Source organism: Amaranthus tricolor, chromosome 7, assembly GCF_026212465.1.
Source record: "Amaranthus tricolor cultivar Red isolate AtriRed21 chromosome 7, ASM2621246v1, whole genome shotgun sequence".
NCBI classification, from domain to species: Eukaryota; Viridiplantae; Streptophyta; class Magnoliopsida; order Caryophyllales; family Amaranthaceae; genus Amaranthus; species Amaranthus tricolor.
In genome coordinates, this window is record NC_080053.1 from 10073881 (window position 1) to 10098740 (window position 24860).

Sequence of the window (24860 nt, forward strand, 5' to 3'; positions counted from 1 at the left end):
TATGATGGATAAGTGGAAGGCATATTTTACCAATTTTCCTTATATTTATGGAATTGCAACCATTTTAGACCCATGTTTTAAAACAGAAGTCCTTACTAAAGTAATTGGATTTTACTACCAATCATTAGATCGCCCGCCTAATGATGTACATAATTATGTTGGAACTTGTAAAAAACTTTTAGCAGAACTTTATGATTATTATGCTAGTGTATATAACCCAAAACGCAATACGTCTAGGCGTGCAAGCGTTTCGGCACGTCCCTCTTATTGTAATTCAACACAAATCAAAAGTATTGTAGAAAAAAAAATCAAAATTAGGGTTTATTACCCTCAAATCAGCCTGTGAGGAGAGGGGAGGAGTACGCGGTGGCCGGTGGTGTGGCTGTCGAGTGTCAATGTCAAAATTCGAGTGATGAGTGATGCTGATGACTGATGAGTGATGACTGCAGGGAGCAGGGGCTACCGGGCTACTGCTGCGTGAGGGAGAAGAAGTGAGTGAGTCGTGAACTCGTGATGACGGCTGCTTGACTCGTGAGGGAGAAGGAGTGAGTCAGTCGTGAACTCGTGATGACGGTTGCTTGACTCGTGAGGGAGAAAGGGTGAGTGAGTCGTGAACTCGTGATGACGGCTGCGTGACTCGTGAGGGAGAAGGAGGCAGTGACTCAGTGAGTAGTGAGGGAAACTGAGGGTTTGAGGCAGATATATATATATATATATATATATATATATATATATATATATATATATATATATATATATATATATATATAAAGTAAAAAAAAAAAAAAAAAAAAACGGGTCCTCCAGATCCGCGGGTCCGGGTCTGGGTATTTTTCTCAGATCCGGATCCGGACCCGTGAAATTTAAACGGATCCGGATCCGACTCGGATCCGACGGGTCTAATTTTTTAGGACCCAGATCCGTGAAAACGGATACGGATCCACGGATCCGGGTCGGGTCCAATACCCATTGCCATCGCTAACTCTATCAGCCAGTCTCTCTAAGTGACCGTCTCCACGAGAGATATCTTTCAGGCCCAGTTTATTAAAGTTTAATGTTTATTCTTATTCTACATTTTTCTTTATGGGTTGACCCAATCAGAGATAGTTTCTTAAAAATACCTTCTTTCACAAGAATTTGTGTTACTCTATTTATCTATTTTGAGAGTGCTAATTAATTAATTATTCTAGTTTACTTTGGGGAATGTTACTACTTGTAGGATGTTGGCTGACCATGTAATGTTTTTGTTCTGATTCCAGGGGGATCCACTAAGGCTGGATCTTCCATATGCTTATTACTCGGTTCCTTTTTGCCGTCCAGATGGTATACCTGATCATGCTAAATATGTTCATGACTTTCTTAGAAATAGACTTAAAAACTCTCTTCTGTTGTTACAAGTCCCCCCTATATATAAAGGAGGGGAAACAAACAAGAAAGAAAACTAAAGTTGTTACAACTGGATGGATAACTAACTCTAGTTAGTTATAACAAGCTAATATACCAACAACCAATAAACTTAATCCTAAGCCTAAAGACACGTGCAGAAAATAGAAGGAGCAAAGAATCCTTTGTGTGCATCCAGTAGCTGTAGTGTTCTGTTGCAGATGTATTTGGCCCCTCTGAGATCTGCTGCTGTGCTATTCAGCTGATGGCATCGCCCTGCTGACCTTGAAGCTTAGGGACAGCAGCTCCCTTCTGATCAAAGGACATCAACATACTTTGGGCATCCCCCCTCAAACTAGGTATTAGGTAGAGAAATACCTAGTTTGGTCAAGAGATGTTGAAACTGTGCAGAAGGGATGATCTTGGTTAAAACATCTGGTAATTGATTTATTGTAGGCACGTAGGATAACTGTAAGAGTCCCTTAAGAACTTTATCCTCGTGTAAAATGACAGTGAACCTCTATATGGTTGGTTCAGTCAGGACTTTTTGCAATATATATTCCTGAGATATTATCACAATGTAATGTGACAGGTTCAATGTTGTGTAAACCAACGTCTTTTAGCAACCTTACAACCCATAGCACCTCTGAGGCAGCATTGTCAACTGCCCTATTTTCTGCCTCAGAACTCGATCTTGAAACAACTTGTTGTTTCTTAGACCTCCAACTAATAGGAGAATTACCAAGGAGACGGATATATCCTGAAACAGATTTTCTTGTATCTCTGCAGGCTCCCTAATCAGAGTCTGTATAGGCCTGTAAAGTAAGCTTTGTGTCCCCTTGTAAGACAATACCTTGCCCACTAGTGCTTGAAATATAATTAAGAGTATGTAATAGAGCTTCCTAATGGGAAGTCCTAGGATTCTGCATGAACTAGCTTAAAGTTTGCACTGAGTATGATAAGTCAGGTCTGGTAAGTTAAGAAGTTGAGTTTACCAATAATACTTCTGTAAAGGGTTGTATCAGTTAGCAGATCACCTTTCTCAGCAGATAATTTGGAATTAAATGGTAAAGGTGTTACTACCCTTTTGAAATGTCTAATGCCAGTACTTTGAAGTAATTCTTTTGTATATTATTGCTGAGTCAGGACTAGACTATCTTTAACTCTACTGACTTCAATTTCTTAAAAGTAATGTAGTTGGCCTAGATCCTTATAGTAAACACATCATGCAAGTGTTTTTTGATGAATTCAATTTCAACTTCATTATCTCCTGAAATTAGCATATCATCAATATGGTGATTTTATTAGAAATATGTTTGGTAAAAAGAGAATAATCATTTTTTGATTGTTTGTATCCTAGGCTTACTAGCTCATTAACCAATCTAGCATGCCACTGCCTAGAGGCTTGTTTTAAGCCATAGAAAGATTTTTTTAATAAGCAAACTTTTCCCTCATGATTAGGGACTAATTCAGGAAGTTTCATGTACACTTCTTCATGGAGATCACCAAGAAGAAATGTATTGTTGACATCTAGTTGGTGAACTTTCCAATGCCTATTTGCAGCAATGGTAATGGGCACTTTATGGTGGTTATTTTGACTACTAGGGAGAAGGTCTCCTCATAGTCAATTTCATATTTTGATTGAAACCTTTGGCTACTAGTCTTGCTTTGAAACGTTCTAGAGATCCATCTGATTTTAGCTTGACTTTATAGACCCATCTACTCCCTATGGCCTTTTTTCCTTTGGGTAAATCAACAATTTCCCAAGTCTTATTATCATTTAGTGCTTTAAGTTCCTTTTGCATAGCATCCACCCAAAGAGGATTATTACTAGCCTCAGTAAAATTTTTAGGTTCAGTATACTTGAGATGAGACTCAACAATACGTCTATGTGTGGCATTTAAGGCACTATACTGAATGATGTTATACCAATGAGAGCTTGAGTTACAGATGTAATATTCTAGGTGTGCAGGGGTTTTATGATGCCTAGAAGATTTTCTTGTTGTGTCATGGGTATTTGACACAGATTGTTGTTCTGTAAAATCATCACAAGAGGTGTTTTCTGACTCCTTTGTGTCATTAGTGCTGTGAGCTTGCTGTTCCATTTGCTGAAAGAATTCTCTTATATTAAGATCTTCTTTCAATGTGTTATTCTGATTAGTACTATTTGATAGAAAGAGTTGAGAAACAGAATTAGCTCCTTGGTTATGGTAAGGAAAACAGATTTCATAAAACTAAACATCTTTGGACGCAGAAACTATTTTGGTGAGAAGATTACACACTTTGTATCCCTTTTATTTTAAGAGTGGTCATAAAACATAGGCACCTACAGGCCTTCATCGTATCATAAGATGGCTTCATGCCATATAATTTCTCAAATGGAGACATTTGGTGTAACACAGGAAGTGGGCATCCTGTTTATAAGATGTGTGGCATATAGCACACAATCTCCCCAAAAGCATATGGGAATTTTTGATTGAAAAAATAATTCCCTTGCTACTTCAAGAAGGTGCGTGTGTTTCCTCTCAATAACTCCATTTTGTTGAGGGTTTTCAACACAGCTTGTTTGATTGAGGATACCTTTCTCAAGATAGAATGCAAGGGTACCTCCTTGTGTTAACTCTTTTGCATTATCACTTCTAATACTTTTGATTCTTTTATTAAATTGAGTGTAAACCATTTTATAAAAATGCTTGAAATGTGACAAAAATCAGACTTATGTTTAATGAAAATAACCCATGTGAATCTTGTAAAATCATCTACAATAGTGATGAACATAGAACATTTGAGTCTAGAAGGGTGCTTAAGAGGCCCCCATAAATCAATGTGCAATGATTGGAATGCTTCCTCAGTTTTTATTACACTTCTAGGGTATACAGTTCTAGTTTGTTTAGCTAAAGGGAAAGAAGTACATATAATTTCTTGTCCTGCTTCTTTATTTACAAGTTTTGGAAAAAGAAAATGCAACTGTTTGAAAGGTAAATGCCCTAATCTCAAATGCCATAGTTTGGCCATAGTGTACTTGTTTAGTTCTTATTGAACTATTGATGGTTTTTGATTCTTTTGCTCGTCTTGAGCACAGAAAATATTGCCTGATCCAGTTTGTTCATTAGAATTGTTGGCTGGATGCTGAATGATCATGTTCCTTTGAACATAGTAGAGTCCATTGGAAGCTTTACCAAGAGGTAAAGGCTTCCTCATCAAACTTTCCTGCATAAGACATTGATCATTGGTAAAGATAGCTCTACACTTCATATCCAAAACAAGTTTGTGCACAGAAAGAAGGTTAAAATTAAAATCAGAGACAAATAAAACAACTTTAAGGACTAATCCTGTACTTAGTTTTACAATACCCTTGTAGGTAACTATCACTCTTCTTCCATCTGGAACAGTAATGAAATGATTCTTTCTGATTAAAGGTTTATGATAAGAGAACAAATTAGTATCAAAATGTATATGGTCAGAAGCTCTGCTATCTATAATCCAAGTATCATGGTTATGAGATGCTAAACAAAATTTACCTGCAAAGTGAGCAGAGGTAGAAGAACCATTCTCATTTGGTATACTTGTTGTATTGTTGTGCTTATCCAAGAGAGCAAGAAGTTGGGAGAATTGTTCCGAAGTTAACTTGGCGTCCATAAGCCCTTGATCTTTGTTCTCAAGATCACTATGAACAACATTAGCTCCTCCAGTAGTAGAATTCTCCTTTTTCTAAGTGTTGGATTTGAGGTTTTGGGGATACCCATGAACTTTCCAAAATCTGTCAAGGGCATGACCATGTATCTTGCAATTTTCACAATAATTGGTATTAAGTTTCTTGTTACCTGATTTATTCTTACTGTCTCAGTATTTTCTCTTATCCACTCTACGTACCAATTTGCAATTTTTAGCCTTTTTAAACTTTTATTGCACATTTGCACTTACTCTCCTTAAGTAGTTTAAACTTCATTTTTTTGGGATGAAACTTGACATACAACACTAATTAGTATATATTATTGTTTTAAAATATTTAGAATGGAAAAAATAGCCATATGCTTGAAATTATGTGCTATGTTGCGTTTTAAAGGCTTTTTAAGCTTTTATGGCACTAACTAGTTTAAAGTAGTTCAAATTTGATTTTTTTTAGCATGAAACTAGGCACACAATACTAATTCGTATATATTATTGTTTTGAAATGGTTATAATTGAAAACATTGTCATATGCTTGAAATTACGTGCCAAGTTGCTTTTTTAGTCGTTTATGTTTTCATGGCATTAACTTGCTTTAAGTAGTTCAAACTTGATTTGCTTCGTATGAAACTTGGCACACAACACTAATTAGTATATATTATTGTTTTGAAATGGTTAGAATTGAAAAATAGCATATGCTTGAAAGTACTTGCAAAGTTGTGTTTTTATTGTTTTTTAAGCTTTTAAGGGACTAACTCCCTTTAAGTAGTTAAACTTGATTTGTTTTGCATGAAACTTGGTACACAATACTAATTAATATATATTATTGTTTTGAAATATTTAGATTTTGAAAAAATAGGAATATGCTTGAAATTACGTGTCAAGTTGTCTTATTTAGCTTTTTAAGCTTTTATGGAACTAACTCCCTTTAACTTTAAGTAGTTCAAACTTGAATTTTTTGGTATGAAACTTGGAACACGATACTAATTAGTATATATTATTGTTTTGAAATGGTTAGAATTGAAAAAAAATAGGCACATGCTTGTAATTACGTGCCAAGTTGCGTTTTTAAGGCTTTTTAAGCTTTTATGGCACTAACTTGCTTTAAGTAGTTCAATTTGATTTGTTTGGCATGAAACTTGGCACACAATGCAAATTAATATATGTTATTGTTTTGAAGCGGGTTACATTTGAAAAAAATAAGCATATGCTTAAAATTACGTGCCAAAAACACTATATAGTATATATATTATTGTTTTGAAATGGTTAGAACTAAAAAAATAGACATATGCTTGAAATAACGTGCCAAGTTATGTTTTAAAGGCTTTTTAAGCTTTTGTTGCACTAACTTACTTTAAGTAGTTCAAACTTAATTTGTTTGGCATGAAATTTGGTACACAACTATATATTATTGTTTTGAAATGATTAGAATTGAAAAATTAGGCATCTGCTTGAAATTACATAAGTTGCATTTTCAAGGCTTTTTAAGCTTTTATGGCACTAACTTGCTTTAAGTAGTTCAAACTGGATTTTTTAGCACTAAACTTGGCATTTGAAATGGTTAGATAGACATATGATTGAAATTACGTGCCAAGTTGCATTTTAAAGCCTTAGCTTGTGTATTTTCAATTAATTTTGACTTGAATCTTTCTTAATTTAATTGATCTCTTAGTGCTTTCAACAAGGAAATACTATTGATTGCAGCTACTACACGGTAAAATTTATACACGATATCATATAAGCCCTCAAGGAAGTTTGAATAGAAAATATTAAAATAGTATGTATTTAAATTTCTTAAATTATGTTAAACATTTAATACTCTCTCCATTCCTTAAAAATTCCCACTTTACATTTTGTGGTGTTCCATTTGTTGTTTGCATAAAGAATCTTTCCATTTATATCACAATTTTTGCACAAAAATAACCTTTGCTCATCCTCATTTTAATATTTTAATAATGTTTAATGTCCTCACATGTTTCCCACTAATTTCAATTTAACGTTTTTATATTCCTTATAATCACACATGTTTTCCACTAATTTTATGAAAATATTTTTCTATTAGCAGTGGTCTACATTATTTTTCAACTAACTTTTTGATAATATTTTTTTAAAATATTTATGGTCCCTATTTTTCCTCCATCAAATTTATTAATAAATAAAATAATATTTTCACTATCTAAAAGATTATAATTTTCCGTGAATATTCCTTATAGGAACTTTATTAACGAATGAAAATAAGGAGTATTATGCAAACAATCTAACGTATACTTTTTTTATATTATATTAATTAGGTTTTATACGAAACTTCAAGGGAATGACATCCTTTGACCAAAGACGAAATGGGAGAAATAAATGACAAGATTTTTCGTGTATCTATGTAATTTATGCGTATGGTAGAGTAATTAGTTTAAATTTTTGCCTTTTGTGTGTATACACACTCACATATATATGTGTGTGTGTGTGTATACACACAAAAGGCAAAAATCAGTTTACACACACACACACACACACACACACACACACACACACACACACACACACACACATATATATATATATATATAATACAAGTATTCTATATCAAAGTAAATCGTTATGAAAACTAAATATAATAAATGCATATCTTTACGGCCCGTTTGGTAGTGTAAAGATATATTTATAGTGTAAAATTTCATTAAAAGTTCCATATCATTTCCATAGTAATGAAACTTTGATCACCAAAAAGTTGTTTTGTTTACAAATTGCCAATACCATCTAATATCACATCTCTCAATGGTAATGCATTGTAATAAATTGTATGAAAAAAATGAGATAATTAAAGTTGGACAACCATAACCATCAACGTAGCCAAGAGATTTTTCAGCCAAAATTACATTGATTTTCATTCTCATTACCACCGTTTAATACCACCTACTAAACGGGACCTTAAAGCCTTTTTAAAATAATAGCTTTGACACTTTAAAAATTCCTCTTGATCCGTTAACTATTCATTAGCAAAACAACTTATTAAAGGACCGCCTTGTTTTGAAAAATAAAAGGGTCAAGTATGTTAAAACGAACCGGATCACAGGCTTATAACGGGGTTTGCTCCAATGAACACATCTAGTCTAGTCATCATTAGCAACCAGATTGCTACTAGAATCATTTGAATAGAATTAGAATAATTATTATAGTTGAATGAAAGATAAAAATAGCAAAAAATTATCATAAATGATCGAATACAAACGAAAAAATTAATGTTGATCGGATAACGGACAATAAATTATATATTCAGTGATTGATATGTAATAGCAAAAATTAGGAAATTGAAAATGAAAAATCTAACACTTACGCATGTTTGGATAGAAATTTAGAATAGAAAAGAAAGGAATTGAAAGGGAAGAGAAATGGAAACACTAGTGGAAAAAACCTCATTTGCTGCGGTTTTTTAGCCATTATTTGCTGTGGTTATGGCCCCAAGCAATAGTGATAGCAACAAATAGCCTATTTTAAATGCTGCGGTTAAAAACCGCAGCAAAAAAGTGTATTATTTGCTGCGGTCAGCCCCCATAACCGCAGCAAATAAGTGGTATTATAGATCACTAAATCCTCAACGAGAAGTGCAAGATACACATCTATGTCATTGCCAGGTTGTTTAGGACTCGAGATAAGAAGCGAAAGCATTATGTACTTACGCTTCATACACAACCAAGGTGGCAAATTATAGATCACTAAAAGTACCGGCCAAGTACTATGTTGAGAACTAAGATTGCCGAATGGGTTCATTCCATCCGTACACAGTTCGAGCCTTAAATTACGAACCTCATCCCCAAAAGTCTTATGCAACCTATCAATACTCTTCCACTCCGGAGAATCAGATGGATGTGTGAGCAAGTGACCTTTCTTCACCCTATCTGCATGCCACCTCAAATTTAACGCATCTTTCTTTATAGAAAACAAGCGCTTGAATCTAGGTATTATTGGAAGATACCACAATACCTTAGCCGGGGGCCCTTTAGCATCCCGAGCCCCTTTACGCTTGTAGCGCGATAACCCACACCTAGGACACTCTTCTAAGTTCTCGTTTTCATTCCGATACAACACACAATCATTCGGACACGCATGAATCTTCTGGTACTCTAAGCCGAAAGGACACATGAGCTTTTTGGCATAATATGTCGACTTTGGAAGTTCATTTCCCTCAGGAAGCATCTCACCTAACGCTTCTAATAACATTGTGAAACTAGCGTCACTCCAATTAAACTTTGACTTAATGTTAAAAATTGTCAACACTGCTGTTAGTTTGGTGAACTTTGTACATCCAGGGTACAAAGGCTTTTGAGAAGCCTCTGTCAACAAGTCAAAAACACGAGGACGTTTTCCTAACTCATCCTCGACTCCCTCCATCATCTCATCAACACGATCCGCATCCTCATCGACATTCTCTTCATCCGTCTCATACCCATCAACATGATCTACTACATCCTTATTGACATCAGTCACATTATTGACGTCCTCAGCAACATTTTTCTCTTTGTAAACTCCCTCCTCACCATGCCAAACCCAAACATGATATTGAGACCTAAACCCACGTTGAAGTATGTGCTCCATAAGGATATCAACACTATCTACCTTTGATACATTTCCACAACTGACACATGGGCAATAAAAACCAACTCCCCCCGTCCTAACTTGATGTTCAACCGCAATACTACAAAATTCTAATACACCATCAATAAATTCCGACGATTCAATGCTTTCATACATCCAAGAACGATCGTTTTTCATCCTAATTAGTGTGATTAATTGATTCAAAACAAAATTAATACACAAATTTTAAACATATATACTTAACGAGCTCTAAATAACTACAAAATTAAGTAATAATCATTCATTTAACACTAATTAACCCAAATAATAACACAATGTTTTTTAAACTGTCCAAATGATGTTTATTATAGTAACCATAATTAATAATATTCATATAAAAACAATAAAAATAAAATCACATTCATAAACTTGGACAACTAATTAACATTCATATCAACAACTCATTCATTCATCTAACCATAAACAACCTTAATTAAACCTAATTTACAAACTAGAAATAAATTATGATAAATTTAAAACATAAAAACCACACACATTGATAAATAAAATGAAGAAATTACTTAAAAATATAACAAAACATGATATATATGATAAATTTAAAACTTAAAAACAACAACAACATATACATTCATAAAGTATGACAAATTTAAACCTAACTTACAAAATCAAAATGAAAAAGATACCTTGAATTTCGTGGGTTTCGGTGGGTTGTGTATAACCTATACTATGAAAAAAATTAGTATAAAAAAACTAAATCCCTAAAACATAATGAAGTTGAAGAATTTAAATTAAGCTTGAAAAAATAATACCTTGAAGAACAATACAAGAATGTTCGATAATGAAGTTTGAAATTTGAAGAATGTTTTGAAGAATGTTCGATGTTTGAAGTTGATAATGAACAAGAGAAGTTTGAGGGAATTCTGGAATGGAACGGCTGTTTGAAGAAGATGATGATGTTCGATGTTTGGAGAAGTCTGGAAAGTTTGAAGAAGTTTGATAATGTTTGATGTTTTTTCAATGAAGAAGATGATGAAGTTTGATGAAGATGAAGTTTGAAGAAACTGTTGTTCGCGTGCGTGTGTTTGTTTGTAGTAATGAAACAGAAACTTAAGGGTTTTATATTATGAAAATATAAACGTTAGATCAGTATAAGGCGCCATTTTAATGTGCTATTTGCTGCGATCAAAGAGATAAACCGCAGCAATTAATGCTGCTAAAACAATTTTTCAACTGCTTTAAACGTATTTGCTGCGGGCCCATCATTAACCGTAGCAATTAAGGTAATTGAGTAACGGTTATTTTCTGCGGTCACAAGCTAAACCGTAGCAATTAAGCTTGCAATTAATTATTTGCTGCGGTTATGTCCAAAAACCGCAGCAATTGTTTGGCTTTTTTTTTCTTATTCTTTTTCCTATTTATTGCTGCGTATATACAATAATCGTAGCAAATAATAAGCAGCAAATACGTTTTTTTCCACTAATGAAAAGAAGAAACTTTTGTTTTGTTTGAAGGGAATGAAAGAGAAAAAATAAAAGTTTTTCCTTGAAATCTTTTCAACTCAATAAAAACATTTATTAAAAAACAGTCGTCTCGAATATGAATAGACGTAGAAGTTAATAAGTGCATAAATACATGTTGACATCGCGAATGCAATCACACATGCGTAATTCTATTAATTTAAGAAGACATATGAGTGTTGTCTTAACCATCTTATATCTCGGCCTGATCTGATTCTAAATATACGCTCTTAACAATAAAATGGCGTAGTGAAAGCTTCTCAAGAACTTACATACTCCATACCAATCCACCGATGGATAAACTCTCGCTTCCTTACGTCCACTTCACTGTCAACTTTATTTAACAATGTGAACGAAAATATTAAGCACTTTTTGTCAACATCCTCAACTTCATCATATGCTTTATCGAAAATCTCTTGTTTTTCAATATTAAAAGGAGAAATTGGAACCGAATCCTCATGAGAAGATTCCAGCAATTTCTTTCGAGTTTCCTTGTAACGATCATTACTTAACGACTGTCTAAATTCTTTCAGAAAGGCTTTGTCTTTTCCCGCTTGAAAATTAACGTTTGCTAATATTGTTTGTGTAAAAAGATTACGGTTGAACAATTTGGTAAACCTTAGAGTTACCGCGTAGAGTTTTTAAAAGTTTTGGCTATCACATGGAAAACCCATAACCTCAAGGTTACCACTTGAAATTTCCCTTTATTTAATGTTTATTGTACTCTTATATGTTTTACTAACTTTATTGTAATATTTTTCTATTTCTTATGGTCTTAACGTATGTTCTTCTAACTTTAATTTACTTAAACAATCAATAAAATATACTAATGTAGAAACAATCATCAATAAAATATACTAATGCAGAAATGACTTAGGAAACGTGTCACGTTCTCATTAAAATTTTTTCCGCCATTTTGACAATTGACTTGATATTTAAGGAAATAATTAATTCATAAAAAATATAATATTTTTTGATTGACTATAAAGATATTTCTTTATATAAATCTATAATTTTTTTTATCTCAAATCTTAAATAAAATTAAAGTTTGCTGTATTAAGAAGTGATCCAAACCATAAAAAGACAAAAATAAAATAATTTAATTTTCTATATTCATATACACAATCTTAAATCTTAAGCTCAAAATTTATATTATATTTTATATTCAATTTATATATTTTACTATTCTTGTAAAAATGTTTTATAATATATAATATATAATATATTAATGAAAAATCCAAAATCTTTCAATGATAAAATCATAGAAAAAAGAATAATCTTTTATATAATAAACAAAGTATTTTACATTTCTTCATTTACTTGGGTGATTTCATCAATATAATATAGTTTAACGATAATCACTTGCTAAAATTTTATTGATTTATGGTAATTTTTATCTATTTTTTCACATATATGTTTTAATATAATTGTATAATAAATTATTTCTTTGCTTTGTCAATCGGAGTATATTATTATATCAAATACAAAGATTTAAAGATTAAGTTTATGTTGTAAATGAATTAATTTTATAAATTAATATTAATATATTCATATAAGTAAATATTTATTACATCCATATTTTACACGAAATTCTATCTAGTTTTTCTATAATTGTGGTTCTTATATTTTTTTTTCACTAATTTTTTTTAAAATTTTTTAATGTTCATATTACCCACTTTTTCTTCATTTTTATATTTAATAAAATAATATTTATACTATCTTAAAGGTTTAATTTTTCTCAATCTCGCGAACAATCTACATGAAAGCATCAATAGGAAACGAAGGGAGTTTTTTTTTTTTTTTATTGTTTATGAACTAAAAGAATTATTCTTTCATACTTTGCCTAAATGAAGAAGTCATTAGTTTAAGAGAACTTTACGCTAATATTATCGTTATTATTCTTGATTCTTTATCAAATACACGAAGTTATTCTTTCAGACATTGCCTAACAGAAGAAGAAATTATTGTAAGACAAGGCTTTACGCTAATTTTTATCTTCATTATATTTAAATGTTCCAAACTTGTATGAAATAATTTTCATAAGTTCATTCCATTTAGAAGATATCAATCTGTTTGTATGAATTTTTTACCCCATTATCTAACATAACACTTGTTTGATTTTAATTACAAGTAAACTTTGGTTTATTAGCCGGTCTTCTGAGAGACCGTCTTTTCGAAAGACGTCTCTCAGGCCCAATCCATTAAAGCTTAATGAAACTAAAAAATGATAATAAATTCACCAGATAGAAATGGTCTTTCAAAGAGATTGTCTCTCACGAGAATTTGTGTTGGTTTATAATTATAAAGTGCAGCATAACAACCTTTAAATTGACATCTCACCACAATGCATATGAATGATAAAAAGTTAAACCCATCAAATGCAGTGCAAGCATCAGAAATCCATATCTTGTTAATATCGAGCTTGTCAATCCAAGTATTACTCGCATTCTTGTCACACCTAAGAAAACACTCCGCAAATCCTATTCTAAAAATCTTACTGTGGCTGCTATATTTGTCTGCTGATTCCATCGCCCTGTACACCATCGGTTTGATCGGTCGTGTCAACAACTATAATAAAATCAATGTTCATCATAGGCCCCACATCCTCGCATATTGGGCACCATTTTTGCTGCTTCATTTGGGTGCTCCCGACACAATTACAGCTCTTTCCCTCGAAGACAACGAGCTCTGGCTTCGACACTCCCTTCAGCTTATTGCCTAAGTTGGAGTTACCATCTATGTTTTCTTCTCGTCCTTGAGAAACGGTAATCATAATCCTCTCTGGCTTCCTGTTATTCTTGTGTTTATCGTCGGATTCTTCAAATACTCAGAGAATTTCTTGCTTATGTTATGCAAGTAGAGATGGCATCAGAACCTCCCTGGGGAAACCAAAAACTTCTTCATTATTCACGAATGGTCTAAACACTACTATTCTGCACAGGCTGCTTCTATTCCCTGTCGATTTGAAGTGAAATATCATCCGACTTCAGAATCAAACACAGAAGAGAGAGGTGAGCGTGATACAGAGATGCAAGCCCATGGTTCAAGCTCGAGCATTCCAGATGATAATAAAGATCACTATAAGATCAGAAGCCTTTATAAGCATATTAGAGGCTTAGCAGCTGAAGCACTCATAAACTTGGATTATGATCGGGAATTAAGTGAGACCTTCCTAAGTAATTCAGTGCAAGACGCACTCAGCATTCTAGAGATCGAGATAAGTTTACTCTACAATGTCTTGCATACCAAAGCACTTTTAATAAATAGGCCTAGAAGGGTTTTTTACCGGCTTATCTGTTTCCTATCATTAATAGCAGCTACTGTCTTGTTTTCTATTACTAGTACCAAGAAGAATTTTGAGTCGGTTGATGTCGAAATAACCTTTGCCTTGCTTTTGGGTGCTGTATTACTAGAATTAACCGGAGTTGTTAGGTTCTTGATTTCAGATTGGTTTATTATCAAGCTAGAAGGACTACAGAATTACTTTCAGAAGAATTCTCACTCAAAGTCCATGGTGAGTAGATGGTGGGCTAGATATCTTAGCCAGATTGAGTGGTTATAACTTGGCGACAATTGGGTAATTGAAAAGGCAAGACAAGTCAAGAGTAAAAGATGGTTACAAACAATCCCAACTTACAACTTGCTTCGCTGCAGCTTCAAGCCTCCATGTAAAGTAATCGAGACTATCATCAACATTATTCCCATAAACCAAATCAATGATATTATTATCGATTGTAAAATACAGCAAAAGAAGCCATCCAATTGCACCCGACTTTCTTAGCATGGTATTTCAAGAGCTACAAAACACGGCCAAGAAAGCTACAAGGCAATTCAACAAGGACGCGAATCAAACAATAAATAATGTATGCTCAGCTAGAGGTAACTTGATTTTCAACGATGAATATTTCCTAGCTTCTCAGTATTTGAAACCATGGACTTTAAATGTTGATTATAGTATCAGCTTGCTTACTTGGCATGTTGCCACTGATATTTTAAAATGTGATGCGGAGCTTTATTCCATGACCTGATGCCTGAGTTAGTGGGTAAGTCCGATGTTCAATATAAAGACACCATTGAGGAAATCCGTAAATATATAAGAACGATCAACAGAACGAAATAGACAAGTGTAAAGGCTCGGTTTTGGTGCAAGAAAAGAAAGATTCGGACTTGGAAAAGGAGCACAAAGTGTTTTGTAAAAATGTAATGAGAATAATAAAGGACGATAAAATAGAAGCTACAATAGATAAGGAGCAGAAAAGGTTTTGTGAATATGTATTGAAAAAAAGAAGGATGATAAAATAGCAGCTACAATAGACAAGGCAAACAACAACCAAGCTGTGTTCCATGAAGCTTGTAAATTAGCAAAGCAACTAAACATGATCGGAGAGAAGAAATGGGACATAATATTCAAAGTTTGGGTAGAAATGTTGTGTTATGCAGCCATACACAGCTCACCAAGAGAACACTTTGCACAGCTAAGCAAAGGCGGAGAACTCATTACTTTGGTGTGGTTGTTCATGACTCATCTTGGTTATCGTATACCTAATACTAACATTCGTGGCCTTCTTTCAGCTAAACTCATTGTTGAAAAGTAGTTTTACAATGTCAGCTATGTATTTCATGCTTTTATATAATCATGTTTTTCGCCTTGGATTGCCAAATGCTAACTTATGATGATCTTGGATAATACTCCAGTTATTAACAGCTTTTTTTGGATTATTGTTTTTAAGTTATGCATTAGAGTAGTGGGTATTACTATATTGGAAATTATGCAATAACTTTTCATATATTAGCATTCTGCTGTAACTTATAGAAGATGTTTTAATAGTTATTGATGTCTTAATTTTTAATTAATAATTTTGCTATGAAACATTAAAAATTTAAAATTGTTAAATGAGTAGTGTGTGTGGTTATGTATTAATAGTTCAATAACACATCAACACAATGAAACCATAACCTTTTAAATGATGTGTTCTTGAACTATTAAACAAATAGTCGGTCTCCTGAAAGACGCCTCTCAGACCCCCGTACACTAAAACTTAATGCTTGCTTATTTTATCCTTAATTCCTGCTTACCGTGCCCTTAATGCCTACTTACGGTATCCTTAATGCCTACTTACATAATCCTTAAATGTCTACTAACCGTATCCATAATGCCTACTTATAATATCTTAGATGTCTACTTACAATATCTTTAGTGACCACCGAGTAAGCTTGCAGTACTTACAATATCTTTATCTCCTTAATGCCCACTAAGTAACTCACTCTATGAGCTGGCCCAATTAAAGATAGTCTCTCAAAGAGACCGTCTCTCACAAGAATTTGTGTTAAACAAATTTATGGATTCTGACATCTTATAGTGCTAAACTTTTAATTAGGAAATGAATAAAATTAGATCTGAAAGATTATAAACCAATCACTCCCCTCGCCTTAATTTCCTTACAAAACAAGTTACCGAAAGAGTGGCACGTCAACTTTTCGTAAGAAATATCAAAGCAAACCATAAATCAAATGGAACATAGAGTAATACACAAGAAAATTAAGATTCTATGTTGAGCAAGAAACACAAGTTAAATATTACTATTACGTTATCAACCAATTTTGAGGATACTTTCGGTTGGATTAGCTTTTGAATTGATCACTTGATCACAAATGACTGAACTCACTCTCCTTTGAACTTTTTATCAACTCATTATATTCATTTTGAACTTATAAATAATACAACCTTTTACTCATCCGCTGTAAATAATCTCACTTTTAAATTTTTTTCTAATAATGCAACTTTTGTCCTTGGTTCGTTGTGAATAATCCAACATTTGTCTTAGTTTGTTTGCAACATACCCTATAATTACCTATTATTAGTAATATGGTATGCTGTAGGCAAATGTATGACGAAGGTTAAATTATTTAGAAATAATTCAAAAGAAGTATTATTTACAACGTATGGATGAAAGGTTGGATTATATTTCCTCGAATTTATTTATATAAAGATCTTTTCTATGCTTTCTAACAAACAAGTCTAATATGAGTAATATCATCTAAAATACTTCTCTAAGTTCTTTTGATTTTGCTACTTAATATTCAAAAACCTCTAATTATCCTGCAAAAACAAGGTGTATCACATCGTATCCCACGTTGTAAAGATGTAAAAAATTGCACTTTAAATCATATCAAGAGGTGATCCGTGATTCAGATGCACTTTAAGGTGTAAAAAAAGCTCTAACCAATTGGATTTTCAATCCTATCAATGGGATACCAACCCGATAAGTTCATGCACAACTCCTCTAACGTGCATTCCCTTAAAAGTATCAAAAAAGCACCCTCGAAAGTTCACGCTTTCTCTCCAAACATTAAGTCCAATAATTGAAAATGGTGGTGCTTCTAAATATCCAAATACAACTAAATAACAACATATCCCAAATACTATGAAATAAAATGGCTCAAATGTTGCAGATAAGAAATTGAACATGGTAGAGGAATCAAATCCCTAGTAGTTCGTATAAAATCAAACTTAAGAGTGATACAAATGAAAACATAATATTCCTATTTACAGAGAGAATAACATACCAAAAGAACAAAGGCTGGGTTGTACGCGCGACAGTCCCTCCGAATCTGTATCATCAGATTTAAGACTCCATTCCAACAAGAGCAGCAGCCAGCAAGAGACATATTACCAGCTTGAAAAAGATTCACCAACTTGCAGTGGCTGAACAGGAAAAGCATATGGGGAATTCCAATCAGCATCAAAAATTTGTTGCAGTTGAGAAACGATAGCTGGATTGTATGTGCCAAAACTGACCCCAGCTGTTGCGTAAAAATAATCCCATACGAGATTACTTGTTCCAATGTGAGCTCGAACATCACTGACTGCATATTTTCCATGATTCACCCTTGTATAAGCAGGGTAAAGGTTTCCAGTTCTAGTTCCATTGATAAAGGCTGGTCCTGTTGAATTATAACCAGGCACCTCATAGTATTTGATTTCCACTTTGCCTGAGCAATGGTTATAGGTTGATGAATGGCATAGGACATTTGTGTAGAGCAGAGACTTTAAATACTGATCTGTGTTGTTGATCATATGTGCCCATCTAGCCACAAGAAGCTTGACTGTTGCCTTTTTGGAGAAGACTACCTATAAGTTCTAACGATTAAAAAGTGTCCAAGTAACAACTCAATAACATCACCAAAGCCATAATCCCAACATACAGGGTTTGTTGAAAGAATTTAAACAAATTTTGGGCAATTGTCGATAATGTGAATTGTACTTTAATCAATCCTATCTAATACTTTCTCTTATTGTTTTTACTTGCAATCCTCAACACTTGAATAACTATTATCCCTAGATATGACTTCTGCATGTAAAAATTTAAAAAATTTTATCGAAACTACATATAGAGAAAAATCTATCAAGATTTCCAATGACTATATTCATAGAAGATAATTCACTATAAATTATAGGTCAATCAACACTTGTGAATAGCCTAAAAGTCAAAATGTTACAAATAAAAAAAACAGATGAAGTACTAATTTACATGTATAACAATTTTCTATGAGCATCGACAATTACACTATGTTTGGATAACAATTTTAGAGAGAAATAAAGGAAAAGAAGAAGGGGAAAGGGAAAGGAAGGGAAGAGAAATGGAAGAAAAGTAACTCTTATTTGTTTAGGAGGAAAGGGAAGCAAAAGGAACGAAGATGAGAGTTTCCCTCCAAATCTTAGCAACTATGAAGAGATTCAGACCTTATCAAAAATATTCATCTAATCCTTCAAATCCCTCCCCTTCAAATTCCATTCCTCCTATTTTGTTATCCAACTAAGAGATCCTTTATCCTTCAAAATCCCTCCCTTTTCCTTCTCTCTATTTCCTTGTATCTAAACGCACTCATAATCTACTCCTTCATTTATTATTATTTATTGTCATGTTTCTAAATATCTTATTTAATCCCTAGTTCTTCCTATTCTAAGCTTTTCAAAATTCCAGCTTTCCACTTGTGAAGCTGATGCACATTTTGGTCCTCTTTGCACATGGTCCCACCAACATTGAAATCCTTTCACCCTATTTTCTCCTCTTTGCTTTAGTGAGTATCTTCTTTATTCACACTCATTTCTCTCTTTTAAGAAGAAAAAAGGTGGGTTCAACCACCTATTCTCTTGTACGAAAGGTGAAAATTGTCACCCTTCACCTAAATTTGTTACCCTTTGTCTAGTGGGTAACCGCTATTTTCAATGTGGCAAATAGTTATCACCCTAAATTTGATCACCCCACTAGAAATGCTCTTAGTAACCCACCTTGGTCACACAATTCTTCAGTCGCAACTCTATCTGAATTATTTTCACTATAACCTATGCTTGACATCTTCATATATGTACAACCAACTATAAAATATGCACAATAACAACTATTAATTGCAATCAAGTGGATCTCACTTAGGCAAAGTCTACATGTGCGCAGGAAAATTATCATGCCAAATTGCTTGTGCTACATGTGATTTCATGAAATGGCGCTACAGCCTACAAGGAGCTTGAGGATCACTTTCTTCAAAAGATCTCTAGATGAAATAATACAATCAACAATTAAGCACCAAAGATAAAACTGTAAGCCTAAAGGTAAATAGCTACTGCATGGTATTACAAAGAATAATCTTCCATGCTTCGTAAAGTTCTAACATAAGCTTAAAAAGAAAGACAGACGCAAACAAACAATAAAACCCATAGATACAACAGATTATTAACAATAATACCTCAGATATAGCTGATGAAAGAGAAGACCAGTAAACAGTTTGTTCTGTAAATTGAGACTGACCAAGCCAATCCATTGTACTGATCCTAACAATATATCCAGCTCCCACAGATCTTATTGTATCCATCCATGCTTGCTCATCTGTCTGGAATGTTCCAAAGGAGAGCTACAGAACAGAAGCATCTCATAATTAAACATTCACCCACTGAAATATAAATAAAAAACGAATAGCGGCAACATATTCATGGATAAAAGTTAACCATTAGCATACCAAGCAGTTATTTTAGACAGTAATTAGAGATACATTGCAAAAACATTTTTTAGAGAAAATGATGGGAAAAAAAAGTGATTTGGGGCACATCCGAATGAATTTAAATATTTGTTTCAATAGGTAATAAAAGGGAACAACTATCAAAACATTGAACCTGGGAACGAAGAAGAAAGGACACAGGAAGCAATGAAAAGATCGAAAAAGAGTCAATCAAAATGACTAGCAAGTAATTCCAAATAATCTTTGGCTTTCAATCTTTTATTAACGATTAGAAGGGAGCAATAATGAGCCTTAGCTTTCTATCCTAGAGGATATGAGGTGTGGTCCATTCCTCATTCCTTTAGGACTCTTTTCTAGGTTTAACTTACCATCTAAAGAACACCGTGCATATTACATTTATTTAGCAGAATTTTAAGAGAAGGTTTAAATCCTACATCTTTTATAGTAGGAAACAAGCATCTGGCGCAATTCAACTCAACAAGGAAGCATCAAGAGCTTCAACCACACCTCATTACCTCTGGAGGAGCAAAAGAGAGATAGCTGGAGCAACGTTGAGTTGTTGAACTATTGCTACATCCAGGAGTCTCAATTGGTAGCTTAAACATATATGGGTCTGACAGTAAAGGATATCCAGCTACGTGCTTAACATTTACGTATTCATGAAGAAGAGGGGACCTGAAATAATATTCTAATACATCTAAATCGTCCTTAGAAAGAGCATTAAAGAAAAAATTTTGTAAATCCTGCAGGAATTAGAAGGTAATTCAACAGAAGCATAATGTACACAAATTTGCATTTCCAATACCATACTTGCATCTTTCCTTAGAAACAACAAAATGCGACCAACAAGGAACTGTTCTATTAATTTGCCATTGTTGATCCCATGTTCTTGTCGTATATGCTGAAGCGTTTAGAAAACCAAGTCTCCACAAATTGTTATAATATACCTCAACCTTCTTGGCAATCTTTGGACAATCAGCAATATAGATCCCAACTTCTTTAACCTAATAACATTCACAAAAATGCAAACCTTAAATGCATGAGTCTAAGAAAATATATAAATGTTTGGGTTAATTTGATATTCATATAGGAGTCAACCAAAAAATTACAACTTTTTCAGAGTTCACCTGAGTGAGAGATTTCCAATCATTATTAGCGGATCCAATGTATACATCTTGATCATCTGATATCCATACTTTTGCATGGACTATACCAGATCCCCACCATTTTCCTAGTAAAAGAGTAACATTTTCAACATTTTGCCTCCCTTTTGTAAGGTCAGATATCTCTTTTGTAAAATCAGGATATACACCCGAGTGCTGCAAAAGCCTATTATGAATAATAAAAAGCATAGTATGTACATAAATATTTATTATGAACTACAAAAAGACCTAGGATCTAAACCTGAGCTTGACATTGCGATCAGCAGCGTCTTCAATAGCTTTATATACACTAGAACCATCTTCGGCGCCAAAACTTTCCATTTCCTCTTTTGAGTACCCGTAATCCCCTGAAAGAGAATTATCAGAACCAGCAACCAATTGCCAATACTGTGCCATGATGTCCAGTTTTTTAGTTGAATTACCAGCTAACCATCGAAAGACATCAGCTGAAAAGCATAAAAAAAATGTTGTAATAAGAAAAATCAAGTGTCAAACCTAATTCCAGCTCTCCTTTATAATATTGTAAATAAGTGAATTGTGATGCCAAGACAAACTAAGATTTCTTAGATATTTAGTGTATCCAAGAGTTGATTTAGAAGTATGATATTGTTGAAGGGAAGTAGAGACTACAGGGATTTGTAAGAGAAAAAGATGAAAGTAATGAAAAGATTGTGTTTGCTAATCTATGATATGATAAGTAAAAGATCCCTTTATATAGGGGTAAGAGGATGCCAAATCACAACCTTTGGCCTTTAATCTAATTGTAAACTCCTAACTATTCATGTAATTAATCTAGACTTAATACATGAACTTATTAATTAGGCATACTAAGAGTCTTCATCCATGCTAAATGTCTCTAAACCTTCTATATGTATTATTAACTAACACTCCTCCTTCAAACCTTTGGTCTTTATTGCAAGTAAGCCTCTGAGCTTCTCAAATCCGCTCTTTGAAAGCACTTTGGGGAAAATCTCAACTAACTAATCTTATCAAGTCAATCTTAACTAGCTTAACTTCACTGCTGTTCTAAGCTCTCTACTTGGCTTTAATATGATTTGTCTTATGATGAATGATATGATTCTTAGAAATTGTTATAAAGAATCACTATCACAATGGATATGTATACCTTCTCCTTGAGCTTAATATATGACATTATCTTTTTTAGCGATATTGTTTAATTTACAGCTTCACAAGTTGCAATGTATTCAGGTTCTGAGGTATTCTATATGGTCCATTGTAAACTACATCTTTATTAATCCAACACCCGCCCAACAACATCAGCACGCATGAGCCACTTATGAGTTAAGTGGCAATTTAATGTTGTTCTTGTCAAGTTCATCATGGCTTACACAGACACTTTCACTAATTCATATTGGCGTCTAGCCAATGCACACCAAACTCAAAGAATAAACTCTAATAAGAAGCCAAACACAACGAATGCTACTCAAAAACCGAACAGATAAATGAGTAATATGATTAATTATTAGTTATTCCAACAAAAAGGAAGCAAAGCAATGTAGTTGAATTGAAAAAGTACCAGTAGAAAGAACACCAGGAACAAGTGAGAGATGAGGCATGTCAGTAGGGATGGATTGAACAAGCCATGCCTTGCACTCCTCCTCCCTCATTATGCTTGCGGAAGAGGGTGATGATAAAGCAAACAAGAAAACCCCAATTGAAATTGAAATTACTACTAATGTCTTCATATTTTTTACAATCAATATCATACCCACTACAACTAATTGAATTTTGTCTTCTGGATTGATCTCAGAATCAAAAGATGCGATTGAGAAGTTGGAATTCTAAATCAGTAAAGTCAAAATACCTAATTTTTTACTATAAATTGATCATTTTTTGAAGTAAATGCAAAAGAAGATAAATTTTCACTCCAAAAAGATTATTTACACCCGTTTACCAGATATGTGGAGAGAGAAAGTGTGGAAGGTAGAGAGAGAAAGTGTGGAAGCAAGACAGAGAAAGAAGGAAGAGCAAGACAGTGTATAATTACAGAGTGTCTTTGGACAGAGAAATAAATATGGACATGTTCTTTGAAGTCCTTTTCTTGAATTTTATGTCCAAAGTAATGTGCCCAATCCCAAAAAACTCCTTTCAATTAAATATCTCTCATAATATACCAATGTAAAACAAAATTGACCACACCATACTACATCTATATGGAAAGAAGGCGTAAGATAGAATTTAAGAAAAAAGTTTAATTTAGAGAAAATTATCTAAAATTATCTAAAGTTTTTACTGATTTTTCTAAAATAATTTGAATTTTCCTATTTTAGAATCAGTGTAACCGAAAATAATTATGGAGAATTTGTGAAGGAGGAATTTTAGGGACAAAAGTAGCATTAGTTTAGAAATGATGGTTATAGTGACATATACTAGAAGTAGACCTGGGAAAATTTGATCTGACCCGAAAATGAACCCGGGACCTGACCCGACTAAACCCGAACCCGACCGACCCGAAAGCGACTTAATCCGAAACATGACCGACCCGATAATTACCCGACCGAAAACCGACCCGTTTTGACAGATTTAATATCAATTTTTAGAGTAATTTCAATGTTAGAATTCATTTCAAATAAAATTTTAGTTTTCAAAGTATCTCAACATATTGAGTATATCACTTGAACCCTAAAACTCATCAATAGATCTCAAAAAACACGTATTTAACGTCTTTTTAGCCATCATAATTATTTTTCTTTAAAAACAGGACGTTATAATCATCTTAATTGAATACATGTATCTTGTTAAATCAGTCAAATGAGTTTTTAATTCTTCTACATTTCAGTAAGCAAATCAATATAATTTATACGAACGTTTCGCACGTTTGAATGAGCTTTTCAAAAAACGAATGTCGCTACCCTAAATTATAAAACGCGTATCTTATAAGACGAAATAAGTACTTAGTTGTATATCTTTCCAACATGAAAATTGAGAAGATAATTTTAACGTCATTTTTATCTAACGTTACAATTATAATAAACAAAATAACTTTTATAAAGCGCGTATCTTACAAGTCTTTCAAAATAAGTATTAATTCCCCTATTTTTCTTGCACTTAAATGAACCTGATATACCAACTATTTTTTGAAAATCGTACATGTAATTTCTCTAATGATTTTTTTAGACATTTTAATGATTTTTTTTTATGTTGAATTAGTCGATTGGATATTCTAATGTATTATGGTAACCCGTTGGTTCAATCCGAACCTACTCGAAACCCAGAGTGATCCGACCTGAAACTGACCTGATCCAAAACTGACCCGACCCGAAAATGACCCGACCGAAATTGATCCGACCCAAAACCCGACCGACTGACCGTTTTCCCAGGTCTAACTAGAAGGTACATGCAGACTATAAGTCCATTTTGTAGTTATCCTGTTTAGCTAGAGAAAACACCGTATTGTTGGAGGAGTTGGAGAAAACAAAGAAAAACGTGCTTGGGGCTACACAAAGCAAGAAAGACGATGAAAAAGACATTGACACTGCCACAGACAACTCTGCTACTGGAA

General features: G+C 33.4%; 2 protein-coding genes across 8 annotated transcripts; one reads left to right on the plus strand and one right to left on the minus strand.

Annotated features, from left to right (window-relative positions):
* Positions 1–13503: 13503 nt before the first annotated feature.
* On the plus strand, positions 13504–15806 carry LOC130818472 (uncharacterized). Its single transcript, XM_057684645.1, has 4 exons — positions 13504–13875; positions 14020–14714; positions 14814–14832; positions 15428–15806. Exons 1-4 carry the CDS (start codon positions 13504–13506, stop codon positions 15752–15754), a joined length of 1413 nt encoding a protein of 470 aa, XP_057540628.1. The 3' UTR covers positions 15755–15806.
* Positions 13876–23499, minus strand: LOC130817486 (uncharacterized). Of its 7 annotated transcripts, none has more exons than XR_009043812.1 (8): positions 22875–23499; positions 21579–21783; positions 21302–21503; positions 20985–21178; positions 20690–20849; positions 19905–20069; positions 17727–18291; positions 13876–14038 (listed from the first exon to the last, which is right to left on the minus strand). XR_009043812.1 is itself a non-coding variant. In XM_057683214.1 (8 exons), the coding sequence occupies exons 1-8, from the start codon at positions 23062–23064 to the stop codon at positions 17830–17832; spliced, it is 1503 nt and encodes a 500-aa protein (XP_057539197.1). In that variant the 5' UTR covers positions 23065–23353; the 3' UTR covers positions 17581–17829. The 7 variants fall into 7 exon arrangements, 5 of the variants coding, with proteins under 5 accessions (XP_057539197.1, XP_057539198.1, XP_057539196.1 ...); XR_009043811.1 differs by lacking the exon at positions 13876–14038 and adding an exon at positions 14127–14143 and having other exon boundaries at positions 22875–23352; XM_057683214.1 differs by lacking the exon at positions 13876–14038 and having other exon boundaries at positions 17581–18291; positions 21579–21684; positions 21760–21783; positions 22875–23353.
* Positions 23500–24860: the final 1361 nt, after the last annotated feature.